Here is a 25,681-nt window from a genome sequence, read left to right on the forward strand (position 1 = left end):
TCTGTGTATAAATCATTAACCGATTTTATGCCTTTGTTTTGCCAAATCCAAAATGCTGAGTCCGACCTAGATGGTTCAAAGGCGCAATTTCTGTGTATGGGAGTCAGAGTAGATGGAGCCGGAAGGCCAAGAGTCTTTCTAAACTGACACCAGATTTTTAAAGAGACGGCTACGATAGGACAGTTAGCCATACCCGACACAGGCAGCGGAAGTTGTGCACACAGAACTGAGTGTAATGAAAACGGGGAAGCTTTGTTTTCCAAACGTACCCACACAGGCAGGGGTTCTTGATCCTCACGCATCCAAAAGAGAAGCTTTTGCACATTTGCTGCCCAATAGCAGTATCTAAATACAGGGATGGCAAAACCGCTTTTGTCTTTAGGTGACTGCAGAATCGATTTGCGGATTCTTGCTGGTTTGCCATTCCATAGAAATGTCGAGATTTTCTTATCCAAATTGTCGAAGAATGATTTAGTCAATAAAACAGGGAGGTGCCTTCAGCCGATCTGCCCCCCGCCTTTGGAACTCTCTCCCACCAGACATTCACACTTCTGACTCTGTCTCCACCTTTAAATCCCGCCTGAAAACGCACCTATTCAGAGAAGCATACTCTGTCTCTCAATATGTAATCACGTTCTTGTTTATTTATTGTACTATTTCACTATGTATTATTATTTATATATCTTTGCTTCCACATCAATGTTACCTGATTTATATTGTTTGATGTACTGTTGTTGTGTTATGTGTGTAAGGTGTCCTTGAGTGCTTTGAAAGGCGCCTTTAACTGCAAACTCAACCGCTTTAAGAATTCATTTGTTCCAACCTCCATCAAACTCCAAAACAATGCTATTATATAAATCATTTTATAGTGCTTTTATTATGACGATCTTTTAGCATGTGTTTTTCCCATTGGTGTATGTATGTATTGTGTGCAATGTTATGGGATAATTGCAAATGTGTTATGTAATTGTTGTTGGGATGGTATGGCTGGTGAGGTACTGTTTGTTATCAAGGTATTTACGGCGCAGTTGCTAACTCTAAGACAAATTTCCCTAAGCGGGACTATAAAGTATATAGTATTATAAATCAAATGAATTATTATTTTTATTATTTAGATCCACTCCATTTTTTAAAACATGTTCAATACTTGCAACTAACAATGGCAGCAGATGACATCATTTGTGTGTCTGTAGGCTCTACAGATCACATTACTCACAATATCCAGGATCTCACCCAATCAAACTGTACAGACATCTTTACATAAACAATTTAGTGTTAAGCTAATGCTACTGTATAGTGAACAATAGGTGAAATCCCTCAGTTTGTTGTTTTCTCTACTATAACATCAACATTTTAAGTGGGACCTCCAGAACATTTAGCACTGATCAGCAGCTTGACCTGTAATACTTGCCAACATAAGATATATTGTTACATTAACTTGGAAGCCAAAGTATGAAGTGTTTAAAGTGACACGCCAGCTCATTTCCATTAATACCATAAGTGGAAAATTACATAGCAATCATTAAATATAATGACACTCATGAATGTAATGATTATAATAATGAGATAATGAGAATAATCAGTATATTTGTTGAGTTTTCTAAATATAGAAGAGCTTTCCAAGTAAACTACTGACAAAATGTATCAGTCATAGCACCTAATCTTATTTTCTTTTTTTTTTTTTTTAAAGTATATTTTTTTGGGGCTTTTTGCCTTTAATCGACAGGTTAGTATAGATAGACAAGAAACAGGAGGCAGAGAGGGGGGAATGACACGCAGGATAGGACCGCTCGGTGCGGGATTCGAACCGGGGTCGCCTGCAGCGAGGACAACAGCCTCAACACATGTGGCGGGCGCTCCTCCCACTGAGCTAAACTCCGCCGCGTAATCTTATTTTCTAATCTAAATCGATACTACAATTTCCTAAAAGTTCATACATATTCTAGGTTTTTGAAAACTCATATGCCTAATATCAATTCTTATGTCATTTTTAAATTTTGGATGGAAGTATGTACAGTTTTAGCATCCCATTGTTAAATGCAGATACTGGCTCATCTGATGCCCTCTCAGGCAAAGCAAAAGGAGGAATACTTCATGCTACTTAACTTTTTAAGTAGATTTTTTTTTCTACTTTGAAGAACATAAGTCTGTCTTTAATATTGATTATGAGAGATATATTGAAAAGCTGTCCCCTGATCCCTCCATGATAGAGGAGGTTATAGCACACTAATTCCCTTTTCAGGTTTTAATTGAACTCTATCCTACAGGATTACACAGATCTAGATTAGGACCTAATTATACTCCCTGCTGAGTGATAATTGAAGTGAGAATATAGAGCAGATCTGAGAGGATCTGCTGGGGGATCAGCAGACATTCTGCTGTGTACTATCAATATTACCAGTAGGCCAATTCACTGTGATCCTGAAGTCACACAGCTACCCAGCATACTTCACCTTGACAAGGGCAATGATTTGTGATGCTTTCTCATCTATTGCCTCATCTCAAGGAGCTTTGTTAATATATCAAATCTATTCTATACTAATAACTCCTGCTGGAAGTTAAACAGTACAGATATCAGATATCCTACATCTGTGCAGGCTGCCACTATTCAGTTGACATGACTTCTATGAAGCTTTTATTAATAAACAGCAAGCAAGTAAAGTATTATTTTAAAGATCCACAAATCCACAATGAAAATGTGACTTATTTCATCCTGATCATGTCCTTTTTTTCTTTCCATATATTGAAACCCACCCATGCTAAGATGTATTCCTACACCTTTCCATGTTTTGCACATTTAATATAAAGTGATGCATTATATGCTGCTATGTGAGAAAATGACCCAGCCTTTCATGCTTATAAAATCTCACTGTATTTTTTGAAATTTGTTCTATGATTATTATTATATTATTATTTTATTTGGCAATAAAAACATGATTTTGCTGCTACAGCAGCAGTTTGTCTGAGAAGATAGAGTTTTATCTAGTCTGAACTAGTTGTTATCTCTGCAGACACTGGAACATATTTTCTGGAGGTACAATGACCAGCACAAGCAGCACTTTGACAGTTGGGTGTTCTCCTCTGTCTGTGTGGGTATGTTGGTGTGCAGCTCAGGTGGGAGGAGAGGAACTAAGAGGTGGGAGGAGAGGAACTAACAGGTGGAAGGAGAGGATCTAACAGGTGGGAGGTTCATTCAAACGAAGCTGGTATGTTGATGGAAACTGAGTCTGTAGACCGACGCTCTCAGAACAACCTATTTATTTCTGGAACATCACTTCACTTACACTTTGATAATTTTGTGTACAAGAGCAAACTAAATACTTGGAACAAATGCATCACAATAAAAGAATAATTCTTTATTATTTTAATGAAACGCCCTCCAGCCAGTACATACACTTTGATCTGCATCAAATGAATGTTTGATATGGTTAAAGTAGAAGAACTGCTAAAACAATCTGTTTCTATCTCTAATACTGTATCTGTTGTCATAGCTGCTGTATACTGTGTGCTTATTTAGTTAATGAAATCCCTGAAGGCAGCAGAACAGATACAGTATGTTAATACATCTGCAGCCTCTGGTTAGAGAAGTGTGGAGTCACTATGCAGTGTCATCATGCACAAATGTTCAGTGTTAAAACCTTCATTTAAACACCTGAAGACAACACTTATCACCCTGTACATGTTGGTGCATTGGCATGATTAAAACAGAGCCACGCAAGTATACCAGACAGACATACTTCAAGGTTTAACAAACCTAATAATAATAAATAAATCAAAGCTGTTATTCAAATGTGACTTTCCTCTCTATAACATCTCTCACATACACACACTGTGATATGACAGGTGTCAGTGTTAAATTGGGATTTAATGGCAGATGACTTAACGCAGGTTCATTCAGCAGGAATACTGACAGCTCATATTTTCTGACACCTCATACATGCAACACAAAATAGTCAATTACAGGAGGATACAGGGTAAACAGTTCCAAAACAGAACCTGATCACATATCAGTCATTATTCCTACATTAAATGGAACTAAGCTCATTTATTTAACTACCAAATCTACCTGTGTTCTATGACAGTGTTAGAGTGCTTTCAAAGGGTAGTTATCTTCTGTGCCAATATTAGGGCCGTTTCCACTGCATTTTACAGGACTGTGACTGTTGGCGTGTGTCTCCATAGCAAGAACCGCCCCTGAAGGACAATCTCCCAGAACTTTTACAAAACAAGTCCCTGCCTCAGGGTACGTACTCCGTGCATCCCCGAAAAATTCCTGGGTGGGGCTTGAGATTGACTCGGTGCTGATTTGGTATACTCGCATCACTTCAATGACGCCACGGTCAAAACTGTTGCACAATGATTACACAGCGATCTAAACTGTTACAGAACGATTAGGTAACTTCCAGAGTCTGGTGGATCTTATCAAGGTACTACTCTGTAATGGAGGCACAGCTGAGAGTGAGAGGACATTCCTGTAAAAGGTCCCACCTCCTAAATTTTACCTGGAACTTCCTTAATGGAAACAGGACTTATGTATTTGTTTCTAGAGTGAAATTGAATTTCAGCTGCTCTGTGATTGGTTTGCTTTAAAGGATTTAGCTGCTGATTTTCTATATTTGTCTTCTCGTCTACAATAAGAAAAGTGCAGAGCCAAACCAACAATGAACTGATATACTTACCGTATTTTCTGGACTATAAGCCGCTACTTTTTTCCCACACTTTGAACACTGCGGCTTGTACTACGGTGCGGCTAATGCATGTTTTTTTTTCGTGGTGCCCAAAACATTTTGCCTAGTAACAGTAGACCAATAAAATTGATGAGTCGCCTAGTTCACAGAGGTCCAATGTAATTGTGATAAATCAAGCGCGCTTCATATTGTCAGTCATTTGTACTCACTCTCATCAACATGGAAAATACTCGAAGAAAAGCATATGATGCGGCAGTTACGTACTTTATTATTTTTTCACTTTGTTTCATGTTTGATACACGTTGTTGTCCGACTCGTTCATAGGAGTTCGCTCAGTAGGTAAGTTTTACCTTACAATGACAGGGTGCGAACGAGGTAGATTACTCCAGTAACAGTCAGACTTAGTTTAATGACTTAGAAGTCCCCAAATGACTTACTTTAACGAATTTCGTTAGTTTATATAATGCAGATTTGTAAAATATTACTTTTATGAAGGTCACAGTCACAGACAATAAACTTAGCATGTGATAATTGTGGTAGCAGCGGTGCAGCAGATGTAATAAAGTCCACGCAGCACGCTGGATGCAAACTAATATTAAGCCATAGTCTATTCATTATAATGTCCATGGACATAAATTGAGTTATTTTGCCTTAATAATGACAAAATAATACACAATAAATGGTCGGATTGGGAACCCATATGCATAATGTCTCCTCACTGCATTTAGTGCTTGAAATGACCAGGGCTCAGCTAATGTTGCCTTTTAAAACATCGTCGATTTCCCGGGATACCCGGGAAAATTGCCTCCCTCAAGCAGGGTACACTTGCACTCACAGCACACAGTCTAGCCAAATAATCCGGATTTTAGGGGGCAAACGTGCTTGGGCACGGTAAGATTGCCTAGTGCGCCCTAAATGTGTGTGTCGGGTTAGGGTTAGGGCGATCGGACCAACTAAATGTGACCAACTAAATGTGTGTGTCGGGTTAGGGTTAGGGCGATCGGACCAACTAAATGTGACCAACTAAATGTGTGTGTCGGGTTAGGGCTATCGGACCAACTAAATGTGACCAACTAAATGTGTGTGTCGGGTTAGGGTTAGGGCGATCGGACCAACTAAATGTGACCAACTAAATGTGTGTGTCGGGTTAGGGTTAGGGCGATCGGACCAACTAAATGTGACCAACTAAATGTGTGTGTCGGGTTAGGGTTAGGGCGATCGGACCAACTAAATGTGACCAACTAAATGTGTGTGTCGGGTTAGGTTTAGGGCGATCGGACCAACCCTAGCTAATATCTCATATTACAACGTGGGACACCTGCGGCTTAAAATCCGGTGCGCCTTGTACAAGTACAAAATTGATTTTCTTTCTAAAATTAGAGCATGCGGCTTTTAATCAGGTGCGCTCTGTAGTCCGGAATTTACGGTACAAATAATTCACAGGTTGTGACATGTGGCACAACAAGCTAGATAAGCCTTGTAAACAGAACTGTGTTCCCTGCAGCTGTGCCTGCTTTACAGCATGTGCTCTCCAAGAGGGAAGAAATCATGATAGCTGTTATTACTCTTTGGAGCCCTTTCTAAAAAAAAACTACTGAAATAAAACCTGTATGCTCAACAGTGTGACTCATTGAGGTGTTTTTAATAGATTTTGGACAACAACTGAGGAGGTCTACAGCACGGAGGAATAAGATATATCATACTTTGATACACACACAATACAAGCAGGATGAGTTCATTGTTGGTTTGGCTCTGCACATGACATTTGTTGATGATAAGATAGATATAGAAAATCTCCAGCCTTATCCTTTCAGGACCAAGACATCAGTAGAAATGCAGGATTCCAATAAAGAAACATGTTAAGAATACCAAGGTGTATATGTTGTAAAAAAAAACAGACTAATCAACAAAATTGATATTTGAAAACTCAGATATTTATATATGTGAAAGTCTTTTTTTTCCAAGGATCTCTTGAATTTGGTTATTAAATCAAGTGTACTGATCAATGACAATACACATCATCAAATGATACATATTATTTTACTACATTAACCTATCAAATATCTCATGGTGATATTATGATCTAATATATAGCATATTCCATCACAGAGAATTTTATACATATCTTCCACTCCTAGTGAGCAGAAAACATGTCATGTCTTTTTTGGTTTGAAGTGTTTTATCTATGAAACGTGTTGTTTTTTTTATCATCATCAGATGACATATTTAAGAGTCATACTGGTTTAATAATATGTAGAGAAATTGTTGTATGTGTGTTGTAAGTGCCTTGAGATAACTTTTGTTGTGATTTGGCGCTATATAAATAAAGATTGATTGATTGATTGAACTTTTGGTACATTACAATAAATGGTATATATTGTTTCTAAAACCATCATCACAAATGTCTTTGTTTTCATTTTTATCTTCATATGAAAGATGAAACATCATCTGGTACTGAAGATCAGCAACGGTGTGTCCAATACTGCTCAATTCTTAAGAGACTTTCCATTTATGAAGTCAAGCATTACAGTTTCACATGGATCTGCAACACTATGTTTCATATTGTGTAACATTAGGGCTGCTCCCAGCTCAATCTTGAGTTTCAGTGATGATTTCAACCACATCGAATGCAACAGAATCATGGGAACATATTTTTGAGCATTTAAAAATAAAAGACAGATGCATATGATGCTAGATTTGAATAACCAACATATTATATCAGGCGCAGATTTGTCTGAACAATTTAGCAAGTAGCACTTGTTAAATTGTACTTCTGTTTGAACCAAGCTCTTACAATCTAATTGTTTGAATTTCACTTTAAACCTTAAAAAAGTGATATATGAATAAACAAATGAAACAGTTTAAAATACATTCACAGCATATGTCATATGGCTGTTATGATATAACTGACATCTCTTCTTCAACAGAATAGGCCCACTTTATTTCTCTTAAACATTAAAACCAATAAATATAGAATAGATTAAGAAATATAATTGTTTGAGATTGGAATTATTTTTTTTAAAAATGGCATGGTGGCATGACCGCCTTTTTCTTCTTCAACATGATAGGCTTATCAGGCTGTTGTAGATCTTAAGTGGAACTGAATAAAGAAATTAAACTTGACTTAAAACTTCTCGGTCAACTGAGGTTCTCGGAGTGATGACTCAACCTCATTCTCAGGGGCCAGCTCTATGTCACAATTCAAAGTCTAATAAAAAATATGGCTGTGTTTTATTGTGGTTTGTTGAGAATGTCCATTGGCTTACCCATAGATGCAGGAGATGTCGATCACCACATCGATCATGTCACAACACAGTTCGTATGTCTGCATGTCCACTGGACTGCTGTCTGTGGCGATGTATATCTTACTGACCACATCAAACAGGAAGGCCTTCTCAACACCAGAGTTCTGATAATAGAAGTAGACACACACAAGAACTTGAATTTAGCACACATGATATCTGGTAGCCACTACTACATGCAGGGAGACATCTGAGTATTGTTTATATTCCAGTTATTTAACCAGAACAAACTTAAGACTGTTTTAAATGGCTGTGATTAATGTTCCATACATTCAAGAACCCATTTTTGCATTTGCTGTGCAGCCTAAAAATGGCAATGTTGTTTGGTCTGGTGGCCCGTCAGACCTTTTCAACTGCACACATATTCCTGGACCCTAGGGACCTTTCTTTTGAGGAACGAAAAGATCTTTTAGGACATGAACTAGGATCTAGTTCCTGCAGCCTGTTACAAAGTTGACCATTTTTAAATTAAGTTTTGGCCCAGTTATAGTTATAGTGAGTGCTATCTAATACCTCATTCAGACCAACACAGTGACATAGGTTAAAGCCGTGTTGGGTAGGGTTGGGTCGATGGGCGATACCATCATCCATCAGCAATGCTGGATCGACCAGTGTTTCTACATCATGTTTAAAGAACTTGAGTTAACGACAACTACAGTTGCTATGTTACCCCCCCAATGTCACTGTCCATTGCAATGTTTCATTGTGGACATCATCATATGCCATTTTTGTTGACATCACCCAGCCCTAATGTCAGGATCAGCCACAAGACTACTCCATTTTTTTATAAATTGGTTGCTGGAACTGCTGGAGCTACATAATTATGAATACATCAATATGTATGCAACATACTGTAGCCGACCTAGGTTAGACCTGCATCTGATGTGAATAGTACATCTCTATACTTTTGTCATTTGAAACTGGCATTTGACAGTATTCAAATTATATACATCACCTGTTTGGAAATGTACGCCACTGATGTTAACCTGAATGACTGATAATGACATGTTATTTGCGATCAAATCCTGAGCTTAAATTCCTCCCAGAGTCTCTGCTCCTGAAGCAGCATGTGCTTATGGTCAACATGTCTAGCTACATTAAACACTATTTAAACTAACTGAATGTGTGTCTCTGTCAAATAGGTTCTTTTTTATGAGAAAGTTAGTGGAGCTTTTGAGTTGAGATTATTTTGTCACAGCACCATCACAGCTAGTGCTGTCAGCTAGTACACTGCTGCTCCAACTGCAGAATGACCATACTGAGTCCTCTGATGCATGGAGGTTTGTACTCCCAAGCCCAAATTCACAATTACACAGGTTCTTACTTGGCAAACTTGGTATTGAGACAGGAGACTGTCAAGTCTCTGATCCATGAAATCAATTTTAGGTTCATAAATGTCACTTGTTCCAAGCAGCTTGCACTGCGCTTTAGCGCTCACTCACTAAAGACAGAGCCACAGTAATGGAGGCTGTGCTTGAGAGTGCAACACGTAAATCAACCACCAGATGTGTCTATGATGTCCCTTGGCCTGAATTCATTATTACATTTAGAATAATGTCTACTAATTAACCTGACTTAATGTCAATGACTGAATTTTCTTTTTAGCTACAAATCCTGAAGAAACCCCAGATAACACTTTTAAAGGAGCTTTTCACAGAGAATATGAGACCCATGATGACCTATGAGGAGCCTGTTCTGTTTTGTTGTCATAGCCAGCCTTCTCATTTATCTGTGAGCATGCTTCCTGTATGAGCTGCAGATACAATCTCAATAGGGATGGGGTTTGATAGCATTTTATTGAACTCAAATCGAGTATCAAATTGACTCATCAAATCACTCCTTTTGAATCCTTTATTAGGTTTATCTTTGAACATTTGTGAGTAACTAAAGGTGAAAATAACTACAAAGATATATAATCTTTTGCTCTCAATGTGTATCTTACACAGTACTGCCTTTCTTACCACTAATACTGATAATGAAACTGATTAGTTTCAAGGATCTGATACAAGGGCGACACACACACACACACACACACACACACACACACACACACACACATACACGCACACACACATACACACATACACACACACCAAAGTGATCTGTTATTAATGTCCTGTATTGTTCTACACATCAGGCAGCTGCTGATATATAAACTCCAGGTTTATACAGTGGCATAGTTTGGTACAAAGCTAACCTCCTCAGGATGAATCATTAGCTCCATCAGGCCCAAACTCTGTTTCCTCTGTCCTGTCATATTTATAATTCAAGTTTTCAGTGTTGCTGTTTAAATGCAGAGTCTCACAATATTTGCTGTATTAACATTCATGTGTGAATGCCTGCTGAGCTCTTTTTGATAAAGTAAATCAATCAAATCAATCAATCTTTATTTATATAGCGCAAAATCACAACAAAAGTCATCTCCAAGCATCCTTGGGTTTGTGAAAGGCGCTATATAAATCTCACCTATTATTATTATCATTATTATTATGTCAAGGCACTTTACACATAGAGCAGGTCTAAACCGTACTCTTCAAGTTTAAGAGTACGGTATGGCGTCATTTCAGTGCCAAAAACCGCGCGCATAAAAACCATAATCAGCGCGCCGTCACTCTCTGCGCGCTCGTGGCCTCTGTTTACACGCTCGCGGTCATTCTCTGCGCGCTCGCGGCCACTTTCTGCGCGCTCGCTGTCACTCTCTGTGCCTTCTACTCGCTCGCCTTTGCTGAGTTTTGGCACAAAGGGGGCGGGCATTGAATAGACGGCCCCGCAACCCCCCCTCCTTTCTGATTGGTCACTACTGTCTCCAGGTCAGAGCCAATCCGATGCAGAGTAGGGCGGGTCATCATTGCGGGTCAAGATGTCAGAAAAAGAAGAGGTAAGTTGAGGAACAGAGACAGATATACAATGCTAGCCTATAACAGTAGTGGCTACGTTTAAAGTCACGCTACGAAAAATTGCTGACCCAATACATAACATTCTCATAACCTTCCGTTATAGTGGTCTGATCACAGTGGAGAAGACCTGGCATTTTCATGGGGCTATCATGGCTGAGCAAGTATGTCTTACACAGTTAGACTATCTCTCATATTTCATTTTGATATCATTTGATTTTATGCCGGGACCGGTGGGGTAGTGTTTTAGTGGGAGGTATGTTTATGAGTTTCACATAAGTTACCAAAGTGAACAGTGTTTGATTGTATGCATTGTCACAAGTGTTGTTTACCCTGGTTGCTATGGAAATTTGGTGACAAAACACCATAAGAGTGTCTAAAATATCAGTTTCCCATTGTTAAAGTCTCCAGCAACCATGTAGTCATTAATTATAGTTCTACTAAATTGAAATTATACTTGCAATTATAACATCAACAATTAGGCCCACATGATAATCCTGCAGCCCTGATATGAAGTAAGCATACAGAAGCGGGTTCAGGTGGGTCTACTCTTGTGTAAAGAAGCATAACAGCAGATGGGGGAAAGAGAATAAATAGTTCCACATTGCTGCATACATTTAATATTTACATATACCAGTTTTTAATAAATAAATAAATAAATGAATAAAAAGTTTTTAAAAATAGACAAACAAGGAAAGAAAAAATATTTAAAAGATTTAATTTGCATGATTGACTGACATCTGTTGACTGGTTGTATGTGTATCACAAGAGAGACAGAGATATCAAAATGAAATATGAGAGATAGTCTAACTGTGTAAGACACACTTGCTCAGCCATGATAGCCCTATGAAAATGCCAGGTCTTCTCCACTGTGATCAGACCACTATAACGGAAGGTTATGAGAATGTTATGTATTGGGTCAGCAATTTTTCGTAGCGTGACTTTAAACGTAGCCACTACTGTTATAGGCTAGCATTGTATATCTGTCTCTGTTCCTCAACTTACCTCTTCTTTTTCTGACATCTTGACCCGCAATGATGACCCGCCCTACTCTGCATCGGATTGGCTCTGACCTGGAGACAGTAGTGACCAATCAGAAAGGAGGGGGGGTTGCGGGGCCGTCTATTCAATGCCCGCCCCCTTTGTGCCAAAACTCAGCAAAGGCGAGCGAGTAGAAGGCACAGAGAGTGACAGCGAGCGCGCAGAAAGTGGCCGCGAGCTCACAGAGAGTGGCCGCGAGCGTGTAAAGAGAGGCCGCGAGCGCGCAGAGAGTGACGGCGAGCGTGCAGATAGTGGTCTTTATGCGCGCTGATTATGGTTTTTATGCGCGCGGTTTTTGGCACTGATATGACGCCATAGTACGGTTCCATTTAAAGACTGTTCACCCCTTTATTCTCTCTTTTCTGAAGTAGTACCCCAATGTTCACAAAGTTTTATCATGAATACAAATAGTGTAACTGTTGGCATCAAGCAGCTCAGCTCAGTTCATCACATACAGTGTAGATAAATGGTGTGAATGTCAACAGCTGAACTGCTTGAAGTGCAGAAGAACACTCTTTACTGATAGATTCTGAAAGGAAACTGAGAAAAGCCTTGAAAGTCTTCTGCTACAGCCTCCTCTTCCTCCACCCCTGAAGCAAGAGCTGCTGCTAAAGTAGCTATTCCCACACAGAAAACCCCTCAAACAGGTATCAGGTGTAGCCAAGCATCAGGCATATGGTTTAACTGCCAAAAAGCAGAAAAAGTGAAGCACACTCTATAGACTTTTTTTCAAGTTTCACTTATTGTTATTTAATTCTGGTGCTATTTGTTTGATTCTGTTTTTTTTCTGTTAAAAGATAGGAGGCTTGTTTAATGCTACAACACTGTTTTAGTGTTATAATAATAAAAAGCATGATAGAGACTTTAAAAAGCTGCAGTTGTTATTCATTCTGGTGTTGTTTATTTGCCGTGTTTTTCTGTCAAGTGATAAGAGGCTCACTTGAGACAAAAACATTGTTTTGGTGTAATAAGAAAAATAAAAAGGTGTTGACTGGTATACTGGTATATTATTTGAAAGAGTAAAAGTAAAATAAGCTTTGCAAAAAATAAAAAAGGATTAGTTTCATTTCATAGATTGAAAATATAATTGAAAAAACAAGAAAAGAACACTACAGGTAGCATCACTCTGTATACTCATCACTGTACTGTCACACGGAGAATGCACCTGTGCAAATGTCATGTGACAATACAGTGAATGTTCACTTGACTAGATTTGACTTATGACACTGAATTGTATAAAGTTGTGTATAGGTCAGCATGTCTGGTTAAGCAGTATTATTATAAAGATCCTGTAGTCTCTTAGTGTTGCACCCATGGATGTAAGCTCTGGAATGGAACAGCCAGTCAGTCCTGAAGAACAGAAGATAAGGAGAGGACTTGATGCTGTTCACAAACATTGTTTTCTGATGGTGCCCTCCTGCTCCACCTTTTACTGTGTGGATGCTGTGTAGGAGTTTTGGGAGGAGAAGAGAGCTACGGTCAATGACTACTGATGCACACAAAACAGTGCTGTTGACCTGTGAATACAATATCCATCCTATATATTGCCTAGTCATTTATAAACTCGTATAAGTCAAATCATCCTTCATACCAGACTAGCTAGCCGGCTAACATGAACTATTATTCATCTCTGTAATACGGACATTTCTAGCTCGATGAGATAATTAGCTAGCTAGCTGAGTCAAGACTCACGATGGGCACGATGACACATAATATAAACAAATCTGTGCAGGTAACTGTACTTTATAAGCCAAAGACACTTCTGAGGTCCATTTTTAAGCTGTTTAAAGCTAGCTTATTATCACTTTAGCTAGTAAACCAACTTATCAATGCTCTTTTACTGAGTGGATCCTTGGAAGCTAGTTCAGCTAACCGTGATAAACCCATGGATGTATTAAGATGACTAGAACAATGCAGCATGTTTACTTGCCAAAAGACACACGCTCATAGATCAAAAACAGTGACAAGAATGTATATTTGTTTATGAAGGTCACAGACACACACTTACTTATATATCTTTATATAGAATTAATATGATACATGCAATTACATGTCTCCCATGGGAACATAACAGCAGTGCAGGAGACGCAGACTAAATCATGTGAGCTGTATCAAATGGAAGTGCATGTGTGACTTGGTATGGAGCTGTCCATGCTCTTCTGAAGTTTTCATTCCTCTTTCTGATTTTGTCTGTTGTTTTCCACTGCTGAGCTGCCATTCATCGTTGACCTTAAAAGTCAGAATGTTGTCTGATATTAGTTACATATAACCAGGGGCCACATGTTGGTTACGAGTAAATGTCTTAAAGGGTTAATTGGAAAGTATGAGTACACTGTAAAAATGATAACTAGCAATTGTTGATCTCATTACAGTTTTGAAATTAAACTGACTCAGAAATATAGCTTTGCAATAAGCAATCTATAAACTCGTCTGCCCAGCAAATTTCTCCCATTGTTGACTTAACAACTATCTTTAAATCAGCTCAACAAGAATTTGTAAATCTTTGAGCAAATTTTTGAGTTAAGTTGGGCCAACTCCGTCGATTGTATCATGTGCGCATGCGCACGCAAGCCTGAACCAGTTTGAACCGGTTTCAACAGCTCTTAGCACCTGTGAAGGTGTGAGCCTGTTTGACATTTTGTGGAGCAAAAACCATGTGGTGGGACCTGACAAAACTTTCGCTCTAGCAGGTAAGCTAAGTGTGTTTTTACTTTCATCATGCTGAATTTGTGCAGACTGACTTTTTTACTGTATGTCATTGTCTGCTGTTGGAAACTTTTATACAGTCTATGTTTGTAATCCGCACACGCATGAATATACTTTCTGTAACCAGAGACATTATAATAAGAGGAGACATATCACTGAAAAAATCTCCCATTGAAATGCATAGGGAAACTACGTAACGCCAAGATGGCCGGTGTTTGCACATGTCCCGCCTCTTCTGGTGCCGTTGCTCCAATCATCTTGCTGGTCCTACGCGGTCACGTTTTTTGCGACACTTGGAAGTCATTTTCAACAGAGACATTTTAAAACACATGATCAGCAGTTTATACTACTTTGTGTACATATATTTTGTAATGCTTTATCCAAAATTGTGGCATGATCTGGGAAAGTTGACTGTGAACAAACTCCTGTCTCTGCTGTGAGCGTAAGATGACGTCTTGCTGTCAGTGTCTGCCGTAAATGAAGACTGTCATGATGTATTGCGCATGCGCAGTCCAAGATGCCTGTAAGGAAAAAGGCTTTTAAAACGTTAATTTGATACCAAACCATCAAACCCTTTCAGCGATTATAGTTTGATTTTCATCGTGATTTCAAAACATATGTTTTTTATGTCCCTTAGACCTCGGAAAATGGAGATACAGCTCTCTCCCTTAGACCTCGGAAAATGGAGATACAGCTCTCTCCCTATTCATTTAGATAGCCGGTTGGTCTTCCTATGGCCAAATAGCTGCCCGGAGGCGTGGCCAATTTTGCCGCTGAGTGAGATGACTTGCCTTAGAAGGACTTTGCTGTAACCCAGTAGAGAATTGGGTCCAGTTATATTGTTTCATTGTTCTATAGTTTCCTTATTCCTCATATTTTCATTGGTTAATCAGTCTGTCAATCAGTAATTTTACGCACACTCAGCCTTTATTTGTGACAGTACATAAAGTAGATATATGATTGGTCAGATGGAGTAAGTCCCACCCTCTGCACGCTAGCGTTTGAGTGAGTCAAAACAGCAGAGTCAAAACAGTAGAGTCAAAGCAGTAGAGTGAGAGCAGCGGTGGGAGCAGACGAGGGATACAGATGAGAAAGTCAGAACAACGGTTGTTAACACACTGAATAACGATTAAAGTATACTTACCTGAGATCGAGAGGTGGTTGAAGATCCGTGAGCCCGGAGTAACTTTACTCTTGGTGAGTTGCTCGAGCTAGTTAGCACTAGCGCTAGCTAAGGGTATTAGCCACACTGTGAGTTGATACGGGAGGTGGCAGAAAACGTGTCTTTGCTCTGTCACTCTTGAACCTGGCATATCACTGCTGTCTACTGTGTATGTTAAGAGTTAACGCTGCACATTTCGACTCTAATAACTTGATAGAAAGTGAGGTATAATGTTTATTTTGCTGCTGTGTGTGTGTGGTTATATTGAGACACACTGTTTATGATGTGTGGTATTATAAGGACTGCTAAATATGTTCATTCATAACAAAAACAAGTTAAACAGCTAAAGTGATTTATGTTGATTAAAAATGTATAAAATGTTGGTTAAAAATGTGAGAAATACTTACATTGAGTTAAAAAGAAACTGTACAGTTCAAAAGATAATTTATTTAATCATTATTGTGTTACAGTAATGTGTTGAGATGTATATACATATGGCCATAAAAGGAATGTTTAGTGATGTCACCTAAATAAGTCCTGTCTTTATACAGGCTGGGTTTTTGAGAACCATTAGATTTGGATCTGGATTCTGTCTGTTGAGGGGAGATGGCGAGCCCCCAGTGAGATCTTTCCTTAATCGGAGGAATGAAGAACCAATGGCTGAAGAGGACACCACATTCCTTCTTCACCTTCACCTCAGTGTGGTAGGACCACCACGCAATTGACTACTTGAAATCCCCCGACTTGACTTAAACTCTTTTGACTTAAGCGCGCTGACTGATATCAACACGGACACTTCAAGAACAGTACACTCCATATGAACACTCTCAGTTGGGTTATGTTTATGAAAGACTGTGAAATATCGATAAACCAGTGGTTATTGAACTGAACTTTATTTTCTATTTTTTATATACATCTGACATTGTGTCCCACCAGAAAACAGCAGCACTGAGGGGCCTGCCTATCTACCGCCGCGAAGATGCAACCAAGTGCTCGGTAGGTAATAGTAACTGCAGGAAAGACAAATAATTCAGGTCATGCAGCTAATTCCTCATTCCCACGAGATGTATTTAAGGAGTAGTTAATCCAAAATGTAAAGGTACACCTCCCCAGGGCAGTTTCTCAGTCTAGATAATTTTGGGGTGGGGTCATTTTGGGTGGTGTTTCATCACAAGGTTGGTGGGTGATTAAAGAAAGAGATTTAATTTTTCTGGTTAATACCTTCACAAGTTAAAATGGGTGATTTACAATTCATGTAAATACTACATACTACTAAATCTATTCTTAGCTATGTTAAAATTGCTTTATCAGTTTTCATTCAGATTTCAGTTTATAGCTGCCCATTTTCTTCTGCCTTTTTAACATTTCAACTTCTTTTACCCCTTATGAAGCCAATCATCTCTCTGCTTACAAGTTGTACTTTTCAGCTTTAGCATTAACCTTTTCAGCACTCACATATTTTTTCAAAAAATGCTCTTTCTAGTTTGTCTTACTTTTTCTAAGCTCTTAATAATGTATCTGTTCTTCTTCCTCAGGACACCGACACTTTGGCACCAGTGCTGCAAGGTGTGTCTGTTGCCATCCTCACTGTGCTACATGATGATGGTGTTGGAAGAGGACATTGTGCTTCATAATATTCCAAACCTCTCTACTGCCATGGCATACCTCTTTGGCCTCCTGTATGCCCTCAACATTTATTATCCAAAACTTTCTTTCAGGTTTCAAATATTGGTTTCAAATACTCAGCATGGAGGAAGATTCACCCCAAATGTTATGTTGTTTTTTACACGTTGTATTTATGATGGTTTTCCTGTGTTCACTGGTAAACTAAATAAAAAATGTCAGATAACATGCAGCTGTAGTCTGTATTATTAATGATCCATCTATTGAGCAGTTTTAAAATAAAATTATAGCAACATAAATTTAGCTTGATTTATAAATGTAAAATGTATGAATATTCAACAAGAATATTTGTGTTAGGTGAATCAAGAAATATATGCCATTGAAGGAATAATTGTATATTTATACAACATAAACATCTGTGTTTGGTGAAGGTAGAAATACATCGCATTCAAGCATGAAGTTCATTATTAGTCTCACAGTATTATCCTCATACGGTGAACAAAAAGATCTGAGTTGGCAGAACTCTTGGCAAAACTTAAAAACCTTAGTTAAGTCAACAACAGCTGGCAAAAGTTGAGAAAACTCAAAAATCTCTTGCATCATGTTGCCTTGATATTTTGCGTTTTCTCAACTTTTCTTTTTTTACAGTGTACCTGTAGCTGCAGGTGTCTCCAATGATCTCTTCAGTCTCATTTGCTGCTGACTGTCCTCACGTCGCTCAGCTGAAAAGTAAATATTTCAAATGTGGCTTTTATGCAGTTGACTAAATGATCATTTATGAGTGTAGTAGAGTCAGTTAGTAGTTTGAAATTAGATCCACACAACCAAGGTTAGTTAGGTCATTTGTGAAGAAGATTGTGTATGTAAATTACCATTGTTAATGTTGTTACTGTGGGATAATCAGACAGTATGAGTACCTGTAACTTGAGGTGGCTATAATGTCTTCTTCAGTCTGTTTCGCTGGCGATGGTTCTCACGGCGCTCAGCTATAGAGTTAATATTTCAAATGTGGCTTTTATGCTGTTGACAAAATGATAATCCATGAGTGTAGTTGTGTCAGATAGTTGATTGAAATTAGATCCACATAACCAATGACATGTTAGGCTATGTGTGAATGAGATGGTGTATGTAAATGAGAATTGTTAATGTTGTTGCTGTGGGATGAATTAGTAAGATAGGTAAGTATTTTATTAGCATGGTAATGCTAGCAGGTAGGTAAGAAAGTGAGGCAGCAATATGTTTGTTTATTTGTACATTAATTGAAATATATCCATATATAGGCATGAAAGGGTTAATCAGAAGGTATGAGTACCTGTAGCCTCAGGTGGCTCCAATCACCTCTGCTGTCTCATTCTGTGGTAATTGTCCTCACAGCACACTGCTGAAAAGTCAAGACAGTTGTTTTAAATTAGATTATGCATGATGACACACCACTGGTTAACAAAGTCTATATTGATAATGGGATTTCTGAAAAATGTTTATGTAGGCTATGACACACAGACTCAATTGTAATATAGTGGACACAATGTCTTTACATGCATAATCACATTGTGAAGTATGATCTAGTTGCTAATGAACAGTCTTATGTTAAAAACAAAAATCAAATTAATAATTTCTATATCTTGGTAAGGATGGGTAATGATAGAGGAAAATGTGAATACCCATTACCTCAGGAAAATGTAATATTTTATGCAAGTATTGTCTGAAAAAATATATTTTCCCTTGATTTAACCGGTGTTACACCAAAATCTGTGACCGTCAGAAATGGTGACCTGTGTTGCTGCTGGCTCTCTGCCGAAGAAGTTGTTATAACCTAAACTTCACCTTAACCTCAGTGAGTGTGTGTGTGTGTGTGTGTGTGTGTGTGTGTGTGTGTGTGTGTGTGTATTTGTGCTAACAACATAATCCCGGACCCTAATTCATAAATCAAAGTTTTTGTTAGGTGAGTTATTACCATAGGTTATTACTGAACTCTGGAACATAGAAGGATGTTAACCCTGAGACAAAGAGGAACATAATGCCTGAATAATGTCGCGGAAGGATAATTACATGGAAGGCTGTATGGGTGAGTAACTAACAAACTGTAGCATTAGCATTAGCTACTGTGTGGATTGTGTTTTGTGGTTTCTTACCTGACTTCTCTGGAGTTTCGCCACCTCGTGTTAATGTTTGGCAGCATCGCGAGTATTTTCCAACAGTGATTTGCTCGTTAGGCATGTTGAAAATGTCCGTGACAGGGGATAAATGTCTCCTCTCTCCTTTGTGTTACATCATTCTAATGTTAAGTGTATGGGCTGAATGGGAACACTGAGGAGGGGCCAGTGGAAACACTAATGAGCATGTACAGTCTAGGAGTCTGGTATGAAGTGTCAATAATGCACCCACAGGTACAACACAAAAGAAGAAGACATCTGCTAGAAAGCCAAAATGAGTTCACAATCTGAGGCTGTTGACTCATCCTCTTTAAGTTTTGTTGCAGTGGTTAGAGTCCAGACTGGATAATATGGTTCAATCATTCATTTCAATTGTGTGCTAAAGCAGTGAGTTTAGTGTTGCTACGCTGGTGTATATAATAAGCCCGACCCATACTGGATTTTTGGGACTGATGGTGATACTGATATTAAGGAATAAAAAAATCTGATATCAATATGTCAGCTGATAATTATATATGTAAAGAATATATACATGTACATACATTTGTTGCAACGATCCCTTAAATGAAGTTTGAACAGTGTGTGATTAAGACAGGAAATTCTACAGTTTCACAGTCAATTTTATTGTATAAAATGACATAAGTGCACTGAACCAGTCTAAACTAACTAAATAACAAAAAACATGGGTAAATCTTGTAAGATATCCGTTTTTATTCTACAGAACAAAACGCTCTTCACATGTATTTAGGACCTAACTTAATGACAGTCTTTGAGATGTGCACAGTACAATCACTGGAGGGAAAACTTTGCTCAAGTAAGCGCTGCCTCTTAATTACTGTTTTCTTCTGATTTAATGTCCCCTGAGTGAAGCCTGAACTGTCATCTGTTGTCTTCAAGGCTTCTTATTCAATTAGCAAGAAAATCTCTTTTTCTGTGTCTTGTCAAAACACCGTCTAAAGTCAGAACTTTAATTTCAAGTGTGAAACTTTTAATATGACAGCTAAAACAAAGCCCCAACTTACAATGAGAGAGGAAGATGGAATTGAATAGAACTGATTCACTTTACAGTAGAGCTGCCCCCTGAAAGTCAATGAGTTCAATCATCTGTTGGAGACCATTCAGTGGACTGAGAAGCTTCAAGTTGGGCAGCCAGTGTGCATTACAATAACAGGATCAAACTGAAGCTTACAGAAGATGCACAATGAGAACATTTCTTTACTGATTTACACTAAAGGTTTATTTTTGGTTTAAAGAGAAAGGCAGTAGCCTGAAAGAAGAGGTTACAATTTCAATCAATTCAATGGTTGAAATCACTAAAACTCAAGACAATACATGTTCTGATTGACAGATAGTCTATATGAATGAAAACAAAGAATGAATGAATGATCAAATGTTCATACTGAACAGTCAAATCTCATTGAACAAAACACAGACACAGCCCGACTTTACAGTGAATGTACAGTACATCCCTTCAAAAGCTTCAGAGACGCCTCTGTAGTATAAAGAGTATGTATCCTTAATTAACACTTCACATGAATCTCTGAACTATCATTTGTGTAGTGGATCACAATGGAAATAAGCCATTAGCCTGTACTGTGTGTTTACCTTCAATCATAATAACTACAGCAGGGCATACCTGAATTGCAGTTTAATTATCAGATACTCCTTCAGTCAATCAATCAATGTAAATATCAACAATGTAACATCTGTGTGGGTGGACAACAGCTGCATTTCCATTAGAATATAAATGTCACTGCAAGCATTTCAAACTCAACAGAGATACCAGAGATGTCCTGATCTTCTTTGGATGGAGGCTAATCAAGGTATTTTATGATGGAGCAGTATCAGCTGTAGCATGTAGAGCTCAATCACCTTCTGACTGTTTGTGTTTGCTCTGTAAACTGTGTTAAAACTCAGGAATGAATGCAGTGTTTTGAGTGAGTGACCTGCAGAGCACCACGTTTCTCTATTTGTCTATCACAGTGACATTTTGCTGTTCATCATTAGACTGCATTAGGATCTCAGTAATGTTTTGATGTCACTTTGTTAAAGCTGTCTAAATAATGTTACAGAAATCATTGAAGAAAGTTGTGATACTGGCTATATGCAGACTTATTCTGCTGTAATCATAAACAACTACTTGACTAACTATAATAAAGCTTAACTGTATGTTAAGTCTGCACTGTCCAGATATATTTTATATTTATTTTAACTGTTGTGCAGGGCATACTATACAGGTACCATAAACTAGCACTTGAGTCATATCTCATTTATACTGGTATATTCAATACCATTCACTTATTGAGGATTGGATTAAAGCACAGTGAGTGTGTTAACAATAGACACTGTTACAGATCATTATCATTTCAGCTCATTTACATGACACTGACCCAACAGGCACTTATGTGAATTTGCATGGATCAGTGAACAACACAGACAAAGAGAAACCAAGCCAAGTACACACTACATGGACACTATTAAGACTTCATCTGGAACTGTAGGGTCTGAACTAATGGCATCAGTAGGGGTTTGAACATATTTCATATAGAACATGAATGAAAATACAAACTGGAATTGTGGAGATTTAGGAAAACATTGTATCATAGGGCATCACTGTAGTGAGCTGACCACACCATGTAACATGTAACAGCCAGTGATGCAGTTTGTTGGTTATGTGTGACTACCATCTAGTGGCTGGATTTTGTCATAACAGAAGGACACATGCAGTGTACAGTTGTCTGCAAACATTTGGGCACTCCTTGAAAAATAGCATGTTGGTAGTTTTTAAATTTAAATATTATGACAGCCTCTCTAGAATATGAAACATAAAACACAATATTGTCAGCAAACATTAACGCATAGATACTCATTTGTCATGAATAAAAAATAAAAACTTAATTGTAGCATGTGCAACATTTTGGGCATCCTGCTAGTATGGAAGTCTCAGATTGTTTTACAGGGTCTCTGATCTAAATCAGCTCAGAGGCTGATACAATCTGTATTTATATAGCGTCAAATCACAACAAAAGTCAACTCAAGGCACTTTACACATTGAGCAGGTCTAAACCGTACTCGTCAGGTCAACAACTGTCAGTAGGAAATGTTTCAAAGCTTTACAAACCCTATTCAAACCTTGTGAGAACACTCAGCAGCCAGGTTTCCTCTAAGCAGCGATGCCCACAATACAGGGAAGCTACGAGAAGATATCAAAGTGTTGTCAGCTTGCAGTTTCCACTGTGTGAAATATAATTATGAGATGGCGGTTTAAGGGGACTGTGGAGGTCAAGATGAGATCTGAAAGACCATGAAAACCCTCAGAGAGAAATGCTTGTATGCTGGTGAAAAAGGCAAATCAAAAGCTCCACTTGACTGCAGTAAACCTGTAGGAAGCTTTAACAGACTGAGGAGTGGACCATTCAACTATATTCTTCAGTGAATTGATTCGTCCCTAGATTTAAAAAAATAAAAAATAAAGCTAAATTGTTGGATGTTACAGGACAGAGTGAATTCAGCAGCCACACTTCTCTCCATTCTCTGTTTTGTGTCTTCACTGTTTCGTGTTTTCTTGGTGTTGAGAAGCTGCAGCATTTATTAACTGACACTGTAATCTGTACTGTACATTAGCTGTCACACTGACCATACTTACTGCTCGCTACACACACACACACACACACACACACACACACACACATAATGCACTATCCAAAGAGTTTCCCAGGCAACAACAAAGAGGTTGACACATGTTTCGGAACAGCACTGCACAGAGATGTTAGCAAATACTGTTGATTTCCAAATTAAAGGATATTTGGCTTTAATTTTGGCAAATGTTTTTGTTTTCACAGGTAATTTGTTAGTCTGTCCCTCCCTAGTGCATGGTTTCCATGGAGATTTAACAAAAGGATGTCTCAGTTTTCACATACGTTCAATTGACTAAATGGACAGCTTAGTTAACAGCAGACACATGTTGTGAGGTGCAGTGCCAGGCTGGGGGATTACTCACAGATATGAAGATGTTGAGCAGGTTCTCCAGCGTGGGCAGCTGTGGGATGAGCTTCTGGACCACTTTACTGAAAGCCTCGAATATGGAGTGATCATATATACTGGTTAAATAGAAGCTAGAGAGGTGAGAGGAAATAATCTGAGTCAGAATGAGCACAGCACTGTAACACTACCACTTTATAATTTGATCACTCATAGCTATTTATAGATATGGATGTAGAACAGACAATAGTCTAAGCAGGCATAATGTATATAATGTATAAAGTGGTCCAGCATGTTAACATGCTTACATTTACTAATTAGTAAGTACAGCTGAGGTTGATGTGAATCTTGAGAGTGTTTCAGGTATTTGGTCATAAAGTACTGGAAACATGAACCAGATGAATCATGAATCAACCAGATGATGATACTTGATTAAAAGTCAATCACAATGATTACAATTCATCATCTGGCACTATAAAAGTGTTTAGAAAAGTTTGGGCAAATCCATCAAGTAAGACAGCATAAGTGACTTGCTAGTATAACCAAAGTCATTAGAAAGTGTTCTGGAGGATCCTTGAATATCTGTTGTACATTTTATGGCAATTCATCTCATACGTCAAGATATTTCAATCTGGACCAAAGTGGTAGACAACATTTTCCATGCATAGAACAAGTTCTCAAACACTAAATACTGTTTGTGATACAAGCAATAAGCCTTAGCCTAAATATGCCTAAATATGCTTAAATATAGTCTCTCTCTCTCTCTCTCTCTCTCTCTCTCTCTCTCTCTCTCTCTCTCTCTCTCTCTCTCTCTCTCTCTCTCTCTCTCTCTCTCTCTCTCTCTCTCTCTCTCTCTCTCTCTCTCTCTCTCTCTCTCTCTCTCTCTCTCTCTCTCTCTCTCTCTCTCTCTCTCTCTCTCTCTCTCTCTCTCTCTCTCTCTCTCTCTCTCTCTCTCTCTCTCTCTCTCTCTCTCTCTCTCTCTCTCTCTCTCTCTCTCTCTCTCTCATATATATTTGCTACAAACTTATGACTCAATACATCATTACCATATCTATTTAATCCCTAAGAAATCATTCCTGAATCCAAAAAGCCTACCTCAGGTGTATTTGTTCCAGACCTGCATCTGCCAGGTCATCGTTGGCACGTTTGTGAATGTCTCTCTGCTTCTCGATTTTATGGTCATCTGACAGGCCGTCCACTTTGTGAATGAACACCTCAAAGTTGATATCTGGATTGACTTTATAAGCCCTGGTCACTGTGAGATGCAGCCTACTGAGAGCCTCCACATAGTCATCCTGCAGAAAAAATCATGCTGTTAAGAAAACAACCATATCTACACAACAACACTTGTTTTATGGGTAAGTTTAGATTTGTATGATTTTGTTATCAGAGTATATCATCTAATTAATAAGTAACAAGATACATCAGTCTTCTTTTAGAAACTATATATTACATTGTTTTTTTTTTACACTGTACAGCATCCTACTCACTCCATGTAAAATGGACTGGTAAATGGACTGTACTTATATAGCTCTTTTCTAGTCGTTATGACCACTCAAAGTGCTTTACGTCACATTTACCCATTCACACATATTCATACACTGATGACAGGAGCTACCACATAGGGTGCGAACCTGCTCATCAGGAAGAAACTAACCATTCACACACAGCAACGGGAGCAATTTAGGGTTAAGTATCTTGCCCAAGGACACATGGACATGTGAACTGGAGGAGCCGGGAATCAAACCACCAATCTTCCAATTTCCAATCTACCTCCTGAGCCACAGCGGTCCACGTCACTGTTACAGCTTTTTGAGTGATCATTTTCCATCTCTCCAGACCAAATGAATGATTCCACTTGAGAGACTGGAATGTTAGATAGATAGATAGATAGATATATAGTAACTTTATTGATCCCTTGGGGAGGTTCCCCTCAGGAAATTTAAGTTCCAGTGCAACACCACATTAAATACAGGTTGTAGAAAAACACACAAGTAGTATAAAAACACACATCTTACACAGTAAAAACACACATTATAAATACCGGGGAGAATGCAAAACAGTGTGCAAATTGCAAGTATATGCATTGTAAATAAATTATATATATATATATATATATATATATATATAT

At 38.4% G+C, this 25,681-nt stretch overlaps 1 protein-coding gene across 1 annotated transcript in view; it reads right to left on the reverse strand.

Moving 5' to 3' along the window:
* Window positions 1-25,681, reverse strand: part of rragd (ras-related GTP binding D) — an 89,831-nt gene that overhangs the window by 49,409 nt on the left and 14,741 nt on the right. The window contains exons 3-5 of the mRNA XM_053335361.1: window positions 24,646-24,845; window positions 23,570-23,684; window positions 7,955-8,097 (exon numbers count right to left, since the gene is read on the reverse strand). Coding sequence (XP_053191336.1) covers window positions 7,955-8,097; window positions 23,570-23,684; window positions 24,646-24,845 — 458 coding nt within the window. The remainder of the gene's footprint in view (window positions 1-7,954; window positions 8,098-23,569; window positions 23,685-24,645; window positions 24,846-25,681) is intronic.

The sequence above is a fragment of the Scomber japonicus genome, chromosome 16 (genome assembly GCF_027409825.1).
Source record: "Scomber japonicus isolate fScoJap1 chromosome 16, fScoJap1.pri, whole genome shotgun sequence".
Classification (NCBI taxonomy): Eukaryota; Metazoa; Chordata; class Actinopteri; order Scombriformes; family Scombridae; genus Scomber; species Scomber japonicus.